This window comes from Glycine max, chromosome 4 (assembly GCF_000004515.6).
Source record: "Glycine max cultivar Williams 82 chromosome 4, Glycine_max_v4.0, whole genome shotgun sequence".
Taxonomy (NCBI): Eukaryota; Viridiplantae; Streptophyta; class Magnoliopsida; order Fabales; family Fabaceae; genus Glycine; species Glycine max.
In genome coordinates, this window is record NC_016091.4 from 19,989,184 (window position 1) to 20,007,495 (window position 18,312).

Here is an 18,312-nt window from a genome sequence, read left to right on the forward strand (position 1 = left end):
TGTTTTAAACACTTAGTGGTGAATAACTATCAAAATAAACACTAAATGTTAAGAAAACATATCCAATTGTTATTAAATTGTGTAATTATAATAATATATATATATATATATATACACACACACAAAATACTTAGGTGATTTATTCGAATAGTAAAAATTCGATTCTAAGTAAATTTTCATATTTATGCCTTCTGTACGTAAATAATCTCTCCAAATCGATAGAACTATCTACAAGATGCTTATAGACTAATTAAAAAAGGGTCTAAAAAAGTATTAGATTTCTATATTTTTTAACAAGGTCACTAAATTATAAAATAATAATAATTAAATCCTTAATCTTGTAAGAATTTAGTAATTAAATTCCAAAGTTAGTTTGGTAATTGTTTGAAGCCACCACCAAGCATCCACAAAATAGAAAAAACAGCAAATATGTGGATCAACTAGCATGTGGTTGTTCAATGATTCTATCTAATTCAAACATAATTGTCTCTCATGAAAGATACAGTGATCTAGGCAACTAAAAAAATAATGGTTTGAAATTGTGAGAAAAAAATAATTTGTAGCAATTTTACTAACTTTAGGGACCCAATTACAAAAATTGTAGTAGATTAAGGACTCAATTGTAATAAAATTGGTTTAGGGGCTTAATTAAATTTCTTAAAATAATTAATAAACCTACCTATGTAAACCTTAATAAACATATATTAATAGTTATTTAATTTCACTTTCAATTGTTGTGTCAAAAAATGAACTTCACTTTTCAATTTCTAAAATATCATCATGTCAATTTATAATAGCTAGCTGTTGAACTTAACCTACCTTCAATTAATTTAAATTTCTTAAATTTGACAATCAATTGCAGTATACAAGTTCAAACCATTAATTAAAGAAGTTTGTCTACCTAATCAGAATGTAACTACATATCTCTTGAAATAAATATGAGAACGCCCCGTAATTTAAATATCTCTTGAAAAGATGACACAATTTAGATATGGAAATTGATAAACAATGCGAAACGTAACTTTTGTTATGCGGAAGTTACGAAAGGTTAATTGTTATTATTTTATTGGACGGTTAATACTTATTTGTTCTCTCCCATGAATATGCACATATTTATTCGTATGTTTCCATTTTTCATTGCCCTTTAAATATTATTTCATCCGTCCTAAAATAATTATTGTTTTAGGTTATTTTACATAAATAAAAAAAACTAAAATAACAATTATTATAATTAATTCTATATCATTATTAATTACTTTATAAATTTTGTTGTCCACCATTAATATGATAAAATTTTTAAGTAAAAAAATTAATATTATATTAAAAAACTAAAATAACAATTATTTTAGGATAATTTTTTTCACTTATAAATAGACGGATGGAACATATGTTTACTAATTACTAGTAAGGTGATAAGATAAAATTTAATGGATGCTCACATAGAAAATCATTGAAAAAAAAGAGAAATATATGTAAATTACATTATATATGACATAAGTACCATCAAAGGAAAACCCCTTCTCATAAATATGACAATACATCATAATCGTTGAGGGTGCCAAACTTTGAATTTTAAGAGACAATTAGTCAGAGTATAACAACTTTGCAGACCGATGGGTGATAGTAGTAGTATATAACAACTTTGCATGACCGGCGTTAAAAACGCCCATATTTTTTAGTCTAAATTTCCTTCCATTTCCAGGAAATTCATCCCGAGGCGGAGAATCTGCATTTGAAAACCCACTAGATGACATAAAAAATCCCTTTTTCTTTATTCACTAGCTAGATGGAAATGTTCATACACAAGTAAGAACCACAGATGTGAAAAAGAGATATCCGTGGTCGAAACGTTAACGCCTGTCATCTTCAAACGCTTATGTCATAGAAGCCTATGCCAAACGGCTTTGCATGCTTCTTAATCTATTTTGAAATGAAGTTTGGGTTATTATGTTTTTTTTGGTATAGTGCTAGGGTCGTAATTTTTTTAACAATGCATTGGTGCGAAATATCAACATGCTTTTTTGATTGGTCTCTAAAAAAAATGCAGATTTAGGACATGGAGTCAATAGAGACAATTTTTTTTTTAAATGATTATATTATCATTATAGTTTCAACTTTGCGGTTGCTTGCAATTGTGATTTTACCGCGATTCTTGACATTGCAGGAATTTACAAAATATAAAATGTAGTTGTTGCTATGCAATTTCATTTGTGACACGTGATACATAAAAAAACCTTTACTTTGTGGTCACAAGTATGGCTGGGAACTACAATTTAAAATCAAGATTATCACATGTGAAAATAAAACATGGTATAAACTAAAATGTATCAATATATCAATTAATTAATTAATATATCATATAAAAGACACTTTGTTGACATGGATTATTTGTACACGTGTCACTTTTGATGTATTTTTTTCCTTCATTTTCTTGCTTTCCATTTTAACCAATGTCATTTACTTGTAGATTTTAATTATTAATTTGGTCCCTAAAATATTTAAAATGGTTCAATTTGGTTTCTAAATTTCCAAACATACCAATCAATTCCTCTAATTTTTTAAAATATTTCGATGAGGTCTTTTTGTTAAACTATGGTGGTTTTTAGTTAGAAATAGTTGTAATTCTCATTAACAGTGTTAGTTTCAATTTGACGAAAATGATATAAATGAAACATTTTTAAAAATTAGAGGAACTAATTGAAATGTTCAAAAATTTAGGGGTCAAATTAAGTCATTTTAATAATTTAGGGACTCGTGAATGCCACCATCAATTTGATCAGCTCATCGTAAGTGATTACAATACATACCCATTAACCCCCTATCAGACCCTAATTTCATCTAGGTATAATGTTTTTATCATTCGGATATGATGTTTTGATCATTGCTAACCGAATTACGGTGTTTGGCATCAGTTACAACGCAAGGCCAAGGGGTCGCGCAAGGTATTGATGGTTGTTTGTCAGTTCCAGAAGCAAAAGCGACAAGGAAGGGGGAAAATGGTCATTTCCTAGACCTAAACTCGCCCAGGCTAGTATCTAGCTCACCTTAAGCAACCGGCTTGTTTGGGCGAGCTGATACCTTCAAGCCTAAGCAAGTGACTCGCCTGGGCGAGCTTCCCCTGCACCAAATGACCTTTCACTAATAATAGCTATGTAGGGGAAAGGTTTAAGGGTTCTGGAACTGAAGAAGGAAAGGAAGAAACGCAGAAAGAGAAAGAGAAGAAGAAAAAAAGTAAAGTCGAGGCGCTGCCAAATCGCAATCTTGGATCATTCGCTACATCATTTCTCTTGCTAATCTTGTACCTCGTGCAACAATCAGTTAGTTTTCTTAAGAGTTGAACGTAATCTATGTACCCTTATGGGTCCTCTGTGATATTATGGGCGTATTTATCTTCTCCCCTTTATCGTTGGTAATTCCATCTTATTCGTAAGGCTTAATTCTAGTCGATCACTAGTGTCATGAAATTGGTTTTCTTTTAGTGAGACTGGAAGGCAATAAACAAAACCAAAATGAAAAAAAAATCAATTCATAACCAAACTTATTTTCGTCAAATATCACTTGAGATCGTTTCAAGTTCCAACGCCTTAACAATTCCCTTCGCTGTTCAAAAATTAAAACATTGTTTCAAGGTCCAACGCCCTAATGACTCTTTGTTTGCAATCAAAATAAATCTTTTAAAAAAAACATGAACATTCTTACTTAAAAAACTACGTAGGAGCAAGGGCAACACCCTTGTCAATTCAAAAAAATTAATAATAATAAAAAAGGGAAAATAAATAATTTTGAAGTCATGTTTTGCACATTCGATGAAAGGTTGTCGTCCCTCGTGATGGGCACGTGAGGTGCTAATATCTTTCCTATGCGTAAACAACTCCTGAACCCTTCTTTTCAAAATCCGCATACCTCTTTTGGTTTTTCTAACGTTTTCCTTAAATAAACGTTGGTGGCGACTCCTACTCGTTTTCTCCCTAGGAGACGAACGCGCTTTTCTTTTATTTTCTTTCGCCGTCCCGTTGTAAAATAGGTTGTGACAGATGGCGACTCCATTGGGGAAATTAAGAGAGTTAAGTCATTTGATCGAGTGTGCAATTTTATGGTGACCTTTTATTTATTTATTTATTTTTCCTTTCTCTTTAATCACCGCGTTGTGCTCATGTTCGTTAAAGTTTCATTCCATTACTATTCGTTTTGCAGTTTAGCTTCGAACTCGTTTCCTTTATTCGTTGTTTCGCTCATGTTTGTATATAACCTTTGCTACGTTGTTACTTCTTGGTGTGTATCTTTGTATCTATGACCTTTGTAGTTAGAAATAAATTGTGCCATTGAATCCTATGATAGACGACATGTGCTATGCTTCTTGTATCTGCCTGGGAATTTTCTGGTTGTTTTGCTGGTGGGGTTAGGTAATTCTTAGGTTGCTTCATTCACATATGACACCCACACTTTTTGCACACACTTTGAGATATTGGGCCCTATACCTGGGTCTATGTTAGCTATAGTGAGTGGAGGTCGATTTGTGGTCATGTCGGGTCCTCGACTCGCTTGATAACAGTGAAGTCTCATATAGAGTTTTCCTCTTTTGGTGATGCATTGTCGCTGATAATCCCTATTGCCATAGTGTATTACCTAAGAGGATGATATCTCTAGAGGCCAGTAAGGTTACATGAAATACCCTTGGGAGTTGTCACTAGATAGTGGACTTTTGGATCCTTTCCATTAGGTTCCTGAATTAAAGACATGGTGCAAACTCACCATGTCTGGTTTCCTTGATCGCGTCATGCATCTCTTCATGGCGTCATAATGGACATATCATTCATGCATTGCATTTGCATAAGTCATTGCACTGTCATACATATTCATTTAGCATGTTTTTGTTTAGCCAATTGCATACATTCTATTATCATCATTCACATGTTATGCATGATCCTGCCATATAGTTGCTCATGCCTTGCATTCCCTTCTTCGTCGCCAAAAGTCACAATGAAGTGTGAAAGTTTACACTGCATTTTTAGTTTCATGTGTTGGGTACCATGGTAATACCTATAAACAAACCATGTTGGGGTTATACAATCCTTTCTCCCAAAAATGATGGAAATCACATGAACATGGTACCCAATGCATTGTTAACAAGAAAGGGTGGTCTTTCGGGCGTCTTTTGTCGGTTTGATAAATACATTTTTCATGCATAGCATAACTATGCCCTGATCATTCATCATATCTCTTCTATGATAGGTTGTTGAAATATTGGTGATCAAAATTTCTATTCCTACGAACATAGGGTCAAACCAAGCACAGTCTTTTTTAAGAAAAAGATTTTATCAAGTCAAGGTCAAGGTATGGAAGTAACCAGCTTGCAAAAGTTAGGGCAGAAGATGGGTCAAATTTACATAGCTTCTTTGACTACTACTAACACATGATTGAGCTAATAACTTACAAAATTAGGAACCGTTGATGTATCCATTTTTATTTCAGTTGCACTTTGACTCTGACGAGATTTAATGAAAATTAGAGTTGACTCGACCCTATGTTTTGTGTAAAATTCGCAATACTTTAGCAACATATCATTCACATGCATTCATGCTTGTTTGTCTTTCCACTTTGGTTGTATTGCTCATTGCATTCTTTCCTTGAAATCAGAATTGTAATCATTGTAACCAAAGAGAAAGATCGCACTTTATGGCACCCTTACCAGACGCGTGCCAAAGCCAGAATAATGAGTGAAATCGAAGAAGTACAAGAACAACTAAAAGCCAATATGGATGCCATGAAGGAACAAATGACAAAGATGATGGAAGCAATGATGAGCATGAGAAAGATGATGGAGGATAACACTACTACAGTTGTTGCTGCAAGTATTGCCACTGAGATGGACCCAATTCACCCGACCGGTTTCAATCAAGTGAATCGTCCAGTCTTAGATCTAGTAGTTCAAGGGGGCGAGGCAACGAAAAATGCATGCGGGCCTCATCATGTTCAGGTTTAGAGCAAGAATTGTTTCCCACCATATAGGTTGCCTCCTAATTATACACCGCCCACTATTGTATACACTTCTGGTGAGAATATCAAAAATTCTACACCCGTACTCATTGAGAATCAACAACCCCAATCTGATCATGCACGTGTCTCTCAACCCATGGGGGAAACACATGAAGTTCCCCAAGACCACACTCTGGTTGGGTTTGGGGTTTATCCATGATATACCACTAAAGGGTAGGCATTTTTTGGCATCCCTGTGCAGAACGCTCCTGGAATATCTCAATGTTGCCTGTTATCACAACCCTTGCATTTTGTAAGGGGAGAGGGGCCTTCCATAGTACTTGAGAAGGAAATGATTGAGCATATGGATGAGAGGCTACGAGCTATTGAAGGAGGAGGAAATTATGCCTTTGCTGACATAGCAGAGTTGTGTTTGGTACCTGACGTGGTTATTCCTCCAAAGTTCAAGGTGCCAGATTTTAATAAGTACAAGGGAATCACTTGCCCAAAGAATCACCTGAAAATGTATTGTAGGAAGATGAGGACGTATGCAAAAGATGAAAAGTTGTTGATGCATTTCTTCCAAAAAAGTCTTGCTGGGGCAGCTATTACCTGGTATACTAACCTAGAACCTTCCCGGGTCCATTCCTGGAAGGACCTAATGGTTTCTTTTATTAGGTAGTATTAGTATAACTTTGATATGGCTCCAAATGGAATGCAACTATAGAATATCTGCAAGAAAGACAATTAATCTTTCAAAGAATACGCTCAAAGGTGGAGAGATCTGACAGCTCAAGTAGTGCCCCTGATGATGGAGAGAGAGATGATAACAATGATAGTAGACACATTGTTGGTGTTTTACTATGAGAAGATGGTAGGTTACATGCCTTTAAGTTTTGCAGATTTAGTGTTTGCTGGCGAGAGGATTGAAGTGGGTCTGAGAAGAGGGAAATTTGATTATTCTGCTACTGCTAGTTCTAGTAATAGAAGACCTGGGATGAGTGAAGGGAATAAGAAGGAGGGAGAAACCCATGTTGTGACTGCCATTCCTACATGGCCAAATTTTCCACTAGCCCCTTTAAATCTCATGTACCAATATCCTCCCCAAAAATATCAATACTCAGCCAATATCAGTCCTTCCCATTACTCACCACCCTACCAACCAAGAACGCCTAATCATCCATAAAGGCCACCCCTAGTCCGCCACTAAATCCACCTAGTGCACATCCAAGACCAAACACCACCCCTAATACCAATCAAAACACCAACCAACGAAGGAACTTTCTAGAAAAGAAGCTTGTAGAATTCACCCCAATTCCAATCTCGTATGCTGACTTACTCCCATATCTGCTTGATAATGCAATGGTAGTCATAAGCCCATCAAAGATTCCTCAACCTCCATTTCCCAGAGGATACAACTCCAATGTGATATGTGCTTATCATGGGGGAGTTCCAGGGCATTCCATTAAGCATTGTATGACCCTGAAACATAAGGTGCAAAGTCTGATCGATACAAGTTGGTTGAGATTTGAGGAGGAGAATCGCTTGTGAATTCTGATGTCATCAAGCAATACTATGCATGATGCTTGGGGCAATTTGAAGGTTGTTGTTAGATATTTCCAATGACTCATTAGGATTTACAGGTTAATGCTATTACTATAAACAACAATCACAATGTTAATAATATAGATGAATTTGATGTTGTTGTCTCTCATTCTCTCACAATTACATCTTTGCTTATTTAACTTTCACTGGAATGTGAATGTATGCCATTCTTTTTGTTTGCTCAAGTGACTTGCGCTCTTGAGTTGATCTCCAAGTCCACCCAATCAGAAATTGCATGTTCTACATGTTTGGTGGGGTGCCATAAGTGACGAGTAAAGTTGAATAAACATTTGATTGACTGTGTTTCCAAATAAAAAATAAGAAGTATAGACATTCATATGACCTCATCTTATCATTTTTAAAATTTATCTTTCTCGAGAAAAAAATGAGTTGTGAAGAACAAGAGTCATTTGACTTAATCTGTCAATTGAAAATCCTTTAAATATTTCTTGTCCTTGACATTTCTTTTTCAAGAACTTGCATAGGTTCTTTCATTTCTTCTTGCTACAAGGTCATGAAAAATGACAACAGAGTATACCTTCGAACCCAACACTGGGGCAATGATAGGCACCATGCATGAGCTTCAAGCGAACCTAGAGGCAGACAACAAGTCCTCACCCGATAGGTTGAAAACCCAAAAGGGTGGCCTAGGAAAAAGTAAAAATAAATAAATCAAGAGAGTGTTTATCAGAGGTTTTGTCCCAAAATATAAACTATAAGAGTCTCTAGTCAAGATTTAAAATGAGGCATGGTCGTGTTTATTCATCCCAAACACTAATTTATCCCTTGCTACCCCCTCCGAGCTAAAGTAAACTTTTTTTCTTGAAAAAAAGTAATAATAACAATAATAAATAAAACAAAACCTTGAGTAGGAACCACTGCTAAATTGGCGGGAAGAGTAATGCAAACAACACATGCATGATGTTTACCAAGCTCTAGGTTGGGCAACAATGATGTTAAGAAAAAAAAGTAGAAAGCAAATCCACCAAAGGCGAGTGAAAAAAATAGAGACAAAAGATCTCCAAATTTTACAAGGAAGGAAAAAAAGTGCAATAAGGATTAATGTATAAGACAAATGAAGTAAAGCCCAACCCAAAAAGTTAAAATGAATAAAAGTATAAGCAAGACTCTCAAGGTTCTTACTCAATATAACCCTTAAAGACTCTTGGAGCCTCTCTAATCCTTTCTTTCATAGCCTTCTTACCCCTGACCACGTTACAAGCCCAAGAAAGCCCATGCGGGAATGGAACCCGCACACGCTTGTGATTGTTGAATATATATATATATATATATATATATATATATATATATATATATATATATATATATATATATATATATATAAAGGAAGCCTCAAGGTTTGCATTTGCACATTTGAGAAGCAACCTTATTCGACCAGGAACTCATGAAAGATGCCCAAAGACAATTGTGATAGTGGGTACACTTGATGTTAATCGCTCATGCAAACTCCTTAGGATTCCTTTCGAATCCAAGGGAAGCTTTCGTTATATAAATTCTTTTGGGATCAGCTCATGTCATCAAGTTTTAGCGGGATCGCCAGATCCTTGGCATCATTCTATGATCTTAAATTAGGAAAGTTTCACTTAGACATATGCCAAAGTGTAACAATCCATTGCCATCACCCAATGCCTTATATTTTCTTGCTGTGTAGAATAATCAAAGTTTTTAAACAAAAAGAAAGGGACAAACCCTTCGATCAATATTTCAGTTGATTAAATCAAAACATACACTCTGAGGGAGTCCCCAAAGAGATTTGCAAAAGATAGGATGAGATTGCATGAATTATCACATCCTTCAGAAAGAGGCGGTCAATCTGTGTTCTTCACAGAAAAAAATCACAAAAAGAGGGAAAAAATGTCATGAGCATTGCACAAAGCCTACATTTACTTCATTTCAAGATGAAGGTTGCATGCTTATGCATTCCAAAACTCATGTTTCACATCAGGCTATAAGTGCATAGATTTCTCTTTATATACCAATTTCCAAAATCCAATGTCCCATCTTTTGAGTTTAGGATCAGAGGCCCTCTCAAAGAGTCAACCTCTTGATTTCTTATAAGGTTAAGCCCTTGGGTACTAGTACTTATTGGCATGTTCCATAGGACTCAAAGTCCTTGCCTTTATCTTTCATAGGACTCAAAGTCCTTACTTTTATCTTTCATAGGACTCAACGTCCTTGCCTTTATCTTTCATAGAACTCAAAGTCCTCGCTTTTATGTTTCATAGGACACAATGTCCTCGCCTTTATGTTTCCATAGGACTCAAAGTCCCCGCCTTTATGCTTCATAGGACTCAACGTCCTCGCCTTTATGTTCCCATAGGACTTAAAGTCCTCACCTTTATCTTTCATAGGACTCAAAGTCCTTGCCTTTATGTTTCCATAGGACTCAAAGTCCTCGCCTTTATGTTTCCATAAGACTCAAAGTCCTTGCCTTCATGTTTTCATAGGACTCAAAGTCCTTACCTTTATCTTTCATAGGACTCAACATCCTTACCTTTATATTTCCATAGGACTCAAAGTCCTCACCTTTATCTTTCATAGGACTCAACATCCTCACCTTTATGTTTCTATAAGACTCAAAGTCCTTGCCTTTATCTTTTATAGGACTCAACGTCCTCGCCTTTATGTTTCCATAGGACTCAAAGTCCTCGCCTTTATCTTTCATAGGATTCAAAGTCCTTGCCTTTATGATTCCATAGGACTCAAAGTGCTCACCTTTATGTTTCCATAAGACTCAAAGTCCTTGCCTTCATGTTTTCATAGGACTTAAAGTCCTCGCCTTTATCTTTCATAGGACTCAACGTCTTCACCTTTATGTTTCCATAGGACTCAAAGTCCTCGCCTTTATCTTTCACAGGACTCAACGTCCTCGCCTTTATGTTTCTATACGACTCAAAGTCCTCGCCTTTATCTTTCATAGGTGATGCAATCCTACCCCCCCCAAGGGCATTGGATAGAAGACTTCAAGAAGATTGGCCCAGAGATGCAAGAGAAGGCCTTAGGGTTCTCATGAGCCTTAGGGTAGATTTCGGTCTCATGGGCTAAGTATGAGTCAAATTATCTTTGTACATATTACATTAAGGTTTCATTATTTTTGGGCTTTGTATTTAGGGCTCCATAATGTAGGTAGGGTACCCTAGAAATGTAGGATTTTTCAGCCCTTGTATTTTAGGGCACCTAGACTAGTTTTTGTATTAGGGGTAGTTTTGTAATTTCACATGCATTAAGGGAATATTTGATGTGTGTGTTGGAAAATAAATTTAATTGAATTGGGAGAAGCCCAATCCAATTAAATTTTAGAGGGGGAGGTGAGCATTTGCTTGCTACACCCCATTACCACATCATATAGTCACACTTTGTGCATGTCCTTCATGCTTTACATGCCTCATGATACCTAAGCACACTTAGTGGAGAATCTTTGACTTGATCTTGGATTAGTGGGCTGAACCATAGCTAAAATTCACTAATCATATTTAGTGAAATTTTGGCTCCAAAATTTGGCTCCACAAATTCAATTTCAAATTCAAGTAAAATTTGAATAGAAATTCAAATTTCCCCCCAATTTTGTGTGACACTTAGGCTATAAATAGAGGCCATGTGTGTGCATTTTTTTCAACTTTGATCATTTGAGAATTACACTTCAAAGTTCAGACCTCATTCGAGGCACAAATTTTGTGCTCCCTCTCTCCTTCTCCCTCCATGCTTCTTCTCCTACCTGTAAGCTCTTATCCATGGCTTCCTATGGTGGTGAACTTCTTCATGACTCATCTTCTCCTTGAAGTGGCGTCTCCTCTCAACTCTTCTTCTTCTCCATTCTGCTTCCATTAAAATTCAAGAAGCAAAGGACTCCATTGATGAAGAAGATCCAAGGCCTACAAGCTCCAATGGAGCTACATCAATAGGACTCAACGTCCTTGCCATTATGTTTCCGTAGGACTCAAAGTCCTCGCCTTTATCTTTCATAGGACTCAATGTCCTTTGTCTTTATGTTTTCATGGGACTCAACGTCCTCCACCTTTATGTTCCTTGGACTCAACGTCCTCTGTCTTTATGTTTTTCATAGGACTCAACATCCTCTGTGTTTATGTTTCCATAGGACTCAACATCCTTTGTCTTTATGTTTTCATAGGACTCAATGTCCTCCGCCTTTATGTTTCCTTGGACTCAACATCCTCTGTCTTTATATGTTTTCATAGGATACAACGTCCTTTATCTTTATGTTTCACAAGACTTCAATGTCTTCTATTTTATTCTTTACAAGTCTTCAATGTCTTCTATTTTTTTACGCTTTACAAAGACTTTAATGTCTTCCATTTTTATGCTTTACAAAGACTTCAATGTCTTCTGCCTTTTACACTTTCAGAGACTTCAATATCTTCTATCTTTATGATTTATAAGACTTCAATGTCTTATGTCTTTTATGCTTTCAAAGACTTCAATGTCTTTTATTTTTATGCTTTACAAAGACTTCAATGTCTTCAGCCTTTTACACTTTCAGAGACTTCAATGTCTTCTATCTTTTACGCTTTTAGAGACTTCAATGTCTTCTACTTTATGATTTATAAGACTTCAATGTCTTCTATCTTTTATGCTTTCAAAGACTTCAATGCCTTCTGTCTTTATGATTTATAAGACTTCAATGTCTTCTGTCTTTTACGCTTTCAAAGACTTCAATGTCTTCTGCTTTATGATTTATAAGACTTCAATGTCTTTTTTTATGATTATTGAAAGACTTCAACGTCTTTTGCTTTATCTTTCATAGTTCTCAATGTCCTCGTCTTTTTTTTTTCATAGGACTCAATGTCCTTGTCTTTGAGTTTCTTAGGACTCAACATCCTCTGTTTTTATACTTTCAAAGACTTCAAGTGTCTTATGATCTTATACTATAGGACTCCAATGTCCTTTATTTTATATTTGTAGGACTTCAAGGTCCTCTATTTGGTGTTACAGAACTTCAATGTCCTTTTTCTTTTTTTGGTTTTTACTTCTTTTGTTTTCTCCGACATCCGGTTTTGAATAGCTAGATTGCTTGAATGAAATTAGTGTCATTATCTCTACTTATCTTTTATTTTCAATAAAAGATAAGTAAAGAGGGGAAACTATCAGACCTTAATTTCATCCGGGTATAATGTTTTTATCATTCAGATATGATGTTTTAATCATTGCTAGTCGAATTACGGTGTTTGGCACCGGTTACAGCGCAAGGCCATGGGGTCGCGTAGGGTTTTGATGGTTGTTTGTCAGTTCCAGAAACAATAGCCACAAGGAAGGGTCAAAATGGTGATTTCCTATACCTAAACTCACCCAGGCTAGCATCTGGCTCGCCCAGACCATGAAATTTCTTCAGCCTTAAGCAACTAGCACACTTGGGCAAGCTGATACCTTCAAGCCTAAGCAATTGGCTCGCCTAGGCGAGGTTCCCCTGCACTAAATGGCCTTTTCCTATAAATAGCTATGCAAGGAAGGGTTTAAGGGTTCTGGAACTGAAGAAGGAAAGGAAGAAATGCAGAAAGAGAAAGAGAAGAAGAAAAAGCCGAGGCGATGTCAAATCGCAACCGTGGATCATTCCCTACATCATTTCTCTCGCTAACCTTGTACCCCGTGCAACAGTCAGTTAGTTTTTCTTAAGAGTTGAATGTAATCTATGTACCCTTATGGGTCCTCTGTGATATTATGTGTGTATTTATCTTCTCCCCTTTATCATTGGTAATTTCATCTTATTCGTAAGGCTTAATTCTAGTCAATCACTAGTGTCATGAAATTAGTTTTTTTAGTGAGACTAGAAGGCAATAAACAAAACCAAAATGAAAAAAATCAATTCATAACCAAACTTCCTTTCGTCAAATATCACTTGAAATCATTTCAAGGTCCAACGCCTTAACGATTCTCTCAACTTTTCAAAAATTAAAATGCCATTTCAAGGTCCAATGCCATAATGACTCTTTGTTTGCAATTAAAATAAATCTTTAAAAAAAAAGCATGAACAATTCTTACTTAAAGAACTACGTAGGTTTGATTTCCTCATTGCACCTGGGGATACGTAGGAGCAAAGGCAACACCCTTGTCGATTAAAAAAATTAATAATAAAAAAGGGAAAATAAAAAATTTTGAAGTCACGTTTTACACACTTGACTAAAGGCTAATGTCCCTTGTGATAGGCGCGTGGGGTGCTAATACCTTTCCTATTCGTAAATAACTCATGAACCCTTCTTTTCAAAATTTGGAAACCTCTTTTGGTTTTTCTAATGTTTTCCTTAAATAAACATTGGTGGCGACTCCCACTCGTGTCTCTCTAGGAGACGAACATGCTTGTCTTTTATTTTCTTCTGTGTTCTCGTCGTAAGGTAGGTTGCAACACCCCCTCTACAACATTAACAAAAAAAAAACATAGATAAAAATTTATGTTCAAACAAATTAAAAGAAACAATTTCGCATTCCAATTAAGGCACCCCTAGAAGAAACGTGGAGGATTCTTTGAGCTATGCAAAGTAACAAGAACCTCCCTGTCCTCACACAGGCATTTTTGCCATCTGGTAATAACGAGCACTGGGGAAGATGCCGATGACACACCATGGTTAGCTAAAGAGAACCATGTTAAGGGTGAGGAATCTACTCTTTGAGATGGAGGCATTGTGATGGTAGAGAAACTCAATGGTTGGGTGTGGTGGGGGCTTGTGAATTAGTAGGGTTTGGTAGACAATCCATTTGGAGGACCAAAACATTGGATGAAAGAAAAATTTTGTGACTAAGACTAGTCTTCCAAAAGTAAAAGGACCAAAACCATAAATGTCCAAAAGTTGGGGGGGACCAAAAAACATATTTTACCCTTAATAATTTACATATACTGATTTACATATATTTTACTAGTGTGATGATCGTTATTTATAATATGGATTGGTGCTTGTGATTTAATAATTATAAGATTGATTGAGTTGGACTATGAATATTTAGTGAGTGTTAATAACTGATCAATAGATTATTGGTATGATTTAATTGAAATACCCAAACTCACACTAGAAGAGGGGAGGGGGGATTGCATAGTATGTTAATCAAATATAATATATTTTTAGAAAAAAACCTTTTTTTTTCAACAAATACAAAAAACATAAAATTGGTTGTATTGTCTAGTAATTGTAAACAAAGTTTTCACAAAGATTTTCAAACAAACACTTAGTGAGAAAGTGTGTCAAGATGAACTTAAAAGAATATTTAAACGAATAGCTTAAGAGAGAAGTGGAAACACTTGGCTTATATTGGTTTATACAAACAAAACAATGTCCAATTCTCCTTTACAAAACTGTAAAGGGTTCCACTAATTAGAATTTGATTACAAACATGTATTCTTTCTTTCCACTCCTGGCTACACAAGTATTCTCTAGGCTACCATCCTTGAATCTAAGAACACTCAAGTATTGTTTTTCACTAAGCCCTTCCTAGCTTTCACAAACAACAGTTTGAATGAATACAATGATTCAATAACACTTAAAGAGTGAATACACAATAAAGCTCAAATACAAATAAACTTCACTTAGCAAAGGATGAAAAAATTAAGTGCAAGTGTATCGTCCACTGATTTTAACTGAACTTCACTTCAAAGAACTTTTGCTCATTTTCACTGGATATGTCTATCTTGCTGATTCCTAAGCATGATACACTTTTTATTGAATTCAGTGAAGGATCCATTATGGGATCAACATTGAGTCTTGAAATGACCATTGTCTTATAGTTGGAGGCAATGCAATGTGACGTCCTCTGATTTGAGAGGAAATAAATAAAAGTACATACAATTGCATGTGCTCCTCTCGGGGACAATAGTGACCCTTGAAGGAATATTTTGTGAATTCCTTCTATTCCTTTCTATTTTGTTATTTCCTTAAATTCAAATATTAGCAATTCAAATAAAGAGAGAAAAATATGAATATTCAAAAAGCAACTTCGTGAACTCCCTTTTGTGGCTAATATAGTCCTTTCGTACTTTGTTGGACATCACTTATAAAGATATAAAAAGAAGTTTATAATTGTTTTAAGTCCAATGGACACGAATAAAAAAACGTTATGTGTGAACACTAATTTTCATAATAAGTGGATGCAATCATTTTAACAGTGTGTTGGACGCTGAAATATCTTAATAAAACAGTTTCCCACTTATGGGTGGACACATACTTATATAGTAGTTCATATTCACTTAACAATAACTCATTAGTCCATCAATAATTTTACTTTTGTAATCATCAAAATCTAAGGTGGGATGCATCATCCAGTGGTTAGTGGACTCTCTAGACCTAACAATCTCCCCATTTTTGATGTTGATAAACCATATAAATTTTCACTTAGATAAAACATAATCATGATAAGATAGAAGAAGTAAAACATGATTATGAGTTATGTATAAGAGCATATATATATATATATATATATATATATATATATATATATATATATATATATATATATATATATATATATATATATATATACATATTTATATGTATGTATGTATGTATGCATGTATAACAAAAGAAATAAATACTCAAAGTAGCTCCACGATCCATTTTTTTTTAATTTACCAACCAAGAGTTATGCTTTACAAAGAATGAAAATTCTTTATCCTTCTCCCCCTTTTTGTCATTAACAAAAAGACATAGGGTTCAAAAAAAGAAATGATGATTGAACATCATTGTCACTCTTGAACTAGCGGTGGTGGAGTAGGTTAAGCAATGGCAGATGGAACACCTTTTGTTGGTTGCTTAAAAGCAAGTGGTTGCTGGATAGATGGAGGTGGAAAATCAACTCATGTTGCTATAGCAAATGCAACAGCAAGGTGCGCAACAACAACTTCAAATAGAGACATCTGAGCTTGTTGTAGATTTTGCAGCAAGGTAGCACCTTGATTGGTGAATTAAGTAGCGATGACATTCTACATAGAAAGTCTAAACTATTCATTCCTTTGTCTCTTTCACTCAACAAAAGTGTCCATGGTTGACCAATCATATCTTGAACCTGATCTTTGGTCACAACGTTTGGAGGTTCATAATTGATAGGAGTAGGACCTGAGCTGGTGGAATAAACAATCATTGCATAAGGCACATCCTTTTCCCTGAATGTAGCTTCATGTAAGCTTGAGCTGCTTTTGAAGCTTCTGGGTTCTCATCCATGACACAAATGTTAGTGAGATTAATGATGACTTCATTAACAATGTTGTCCTCCATAGCTTTGGCATCAATATCAACATGTGCTTTAGCATAAGCTATCTCCTTATCAAATTTTGCAGTAGCTATCTTCTTTCCAAACTCATCTCACTTGGTCTTTTGAGAATTATGGAGTTGAATCACATGACCTCTAAAGTCTCCTCCATCCATCTCCGTAAGATCATAAGTAGTTTCATGGAAGATGATCAAAAGGTTCTTCAACCTGGTGTTGAAGGCATACCTATCAACATCTTCTGTGAAGCACACACATGCATAATCAAAGTGACATAACTTGACGGGATGCAAAACTTGAACAAAGTTATGGTGTTCAACATTATTGCTTCCATCATAGCCAGACGATGAAGCTTTTAACGTGTCGTTCCACATAACTGGTTCTAGAAGGTCTTTGTATCAAACACATCTGGATCTTGTATCAACTTCTTGCCACTGAAAAGGAAACTCCAACTTCTTGGAATGTTCGCCACCTCTACCTTCCTCTACCTACTACATATATCAACAAAATGATAGAGTTTGAAGCCTTTCTTCTTTGCTACATGCCATATGGGTAGACAAAGGCAAACTCTATATGCAACAATCTTCATCTTAGTGGCCTTAGAGATGAGCAAACCAGGGGGATAGGAAATGGCCTAGTTAAAAGTATACATTTGAGCACATAGACCACCTAGCATGGAATACTCAGAGTTGGTGAAATCTAGATTAGTTGGATTTACAGGTAGGAGCTTGGTTTAGGGCGTTCAGATGTTGATCTTTTTCTGTCACTCAACTTTCGGAAGTTGTACCTCTTGAGAAGGATTCGTCCTGTGTTTTGCAAATAGGTCCAAAGGAGTGTAATTCTAAGTACTTTTTTGCTCCTTTGACTTCATTAAGTTTCTCCAAGCTACTTTTGGTGATACCTCTATTGATACCTTTATTGATGGATGAACATTCTACTGTGTTCCAGGGGCCAACCAACGTGGTTGCGTCTTCACTAAGTTGAAGTGAGCCTGGTGTATCCATTTAGGAGTCTTAAGATGAATTACAACATTTGAAGATAGAGCCTTGTAGGAATTTGAAGGTTTATTCACTTATTCATATCTCGTCCACTTAGGAGTAGAAGTAGGAATGGATTCTCTATGAATGGGCTCCCATTGCACCACTTTGAAAACATTACTAGTGCTTTGTAGGTTCTAAAGATTACCTGAAACGAATGTAAAAGGAAAATTTTTCTTATCCATTAGAGTTACCTTCATCTTCTGGGTGGATTTAAACTTATCCATATTGATAAGAAATGGAGGCGGACCTGTTGAGTAGTGGATGAACGCGTTCGTTTTGGTGAAATTGATGTAGCTCCATGTGGAGCATGTAGGCCTTGGATCTGTAGATGCAATTGGCTTTGATGTTTTGATGATGATCATGATGATGTGTTGCAATTGATGCAAATGGGCTTTTCAAGATTAAAATTCAAGACAATACTTCAAGATTACAAGTCACAACATCAAGATGATCACTAGAATATTAGGAA

At 35.5% G+C, this 18,312-nt stretch overlaps 1 protein-coding gene across 1 annotated transcript; it reads left to right on the forward strand.

The window, feature by feature from the left end:
- Nucleotides 1-5,713: 5,713 nt before the first annotated feature.
- Nucleotides 5,714-6,658, forward strand: LOC113001415 (uncharacterized). The gene is made up of 2 exons (XM_026128105.1): nt 5,714-5,977; nt 6,239-6,658. Exons 1-2 carry the CDS (start codon nt 5,714-5,716, stop codon nt 6,656-6,658), a joined length of 684 nt encoding a protein of 227 aa, XP_025983890.1.
- Nucleotides 6,659-18,312: the final 11,654 nt, after the last annotated feature.

What these genes read in the sequence shown, in the direction of transcription:
- LOC113001415 (XM_026128105.1), top strand. Translation starts at nt 5,714, where the DNA reads ATGAGTGAAATCGAAGAAGTACAAGAACAACTAAAAGCCAATATGGAT. An exon ending in GCGGGCCTCATCATGTTCAG is followed by an intron (nt 5,978 to 6,238) that starts GTTTAGAGCAAG and finishes ATCCCTGTGCAG; the next exon opens with AACGCTCCTGGAATATCTCA.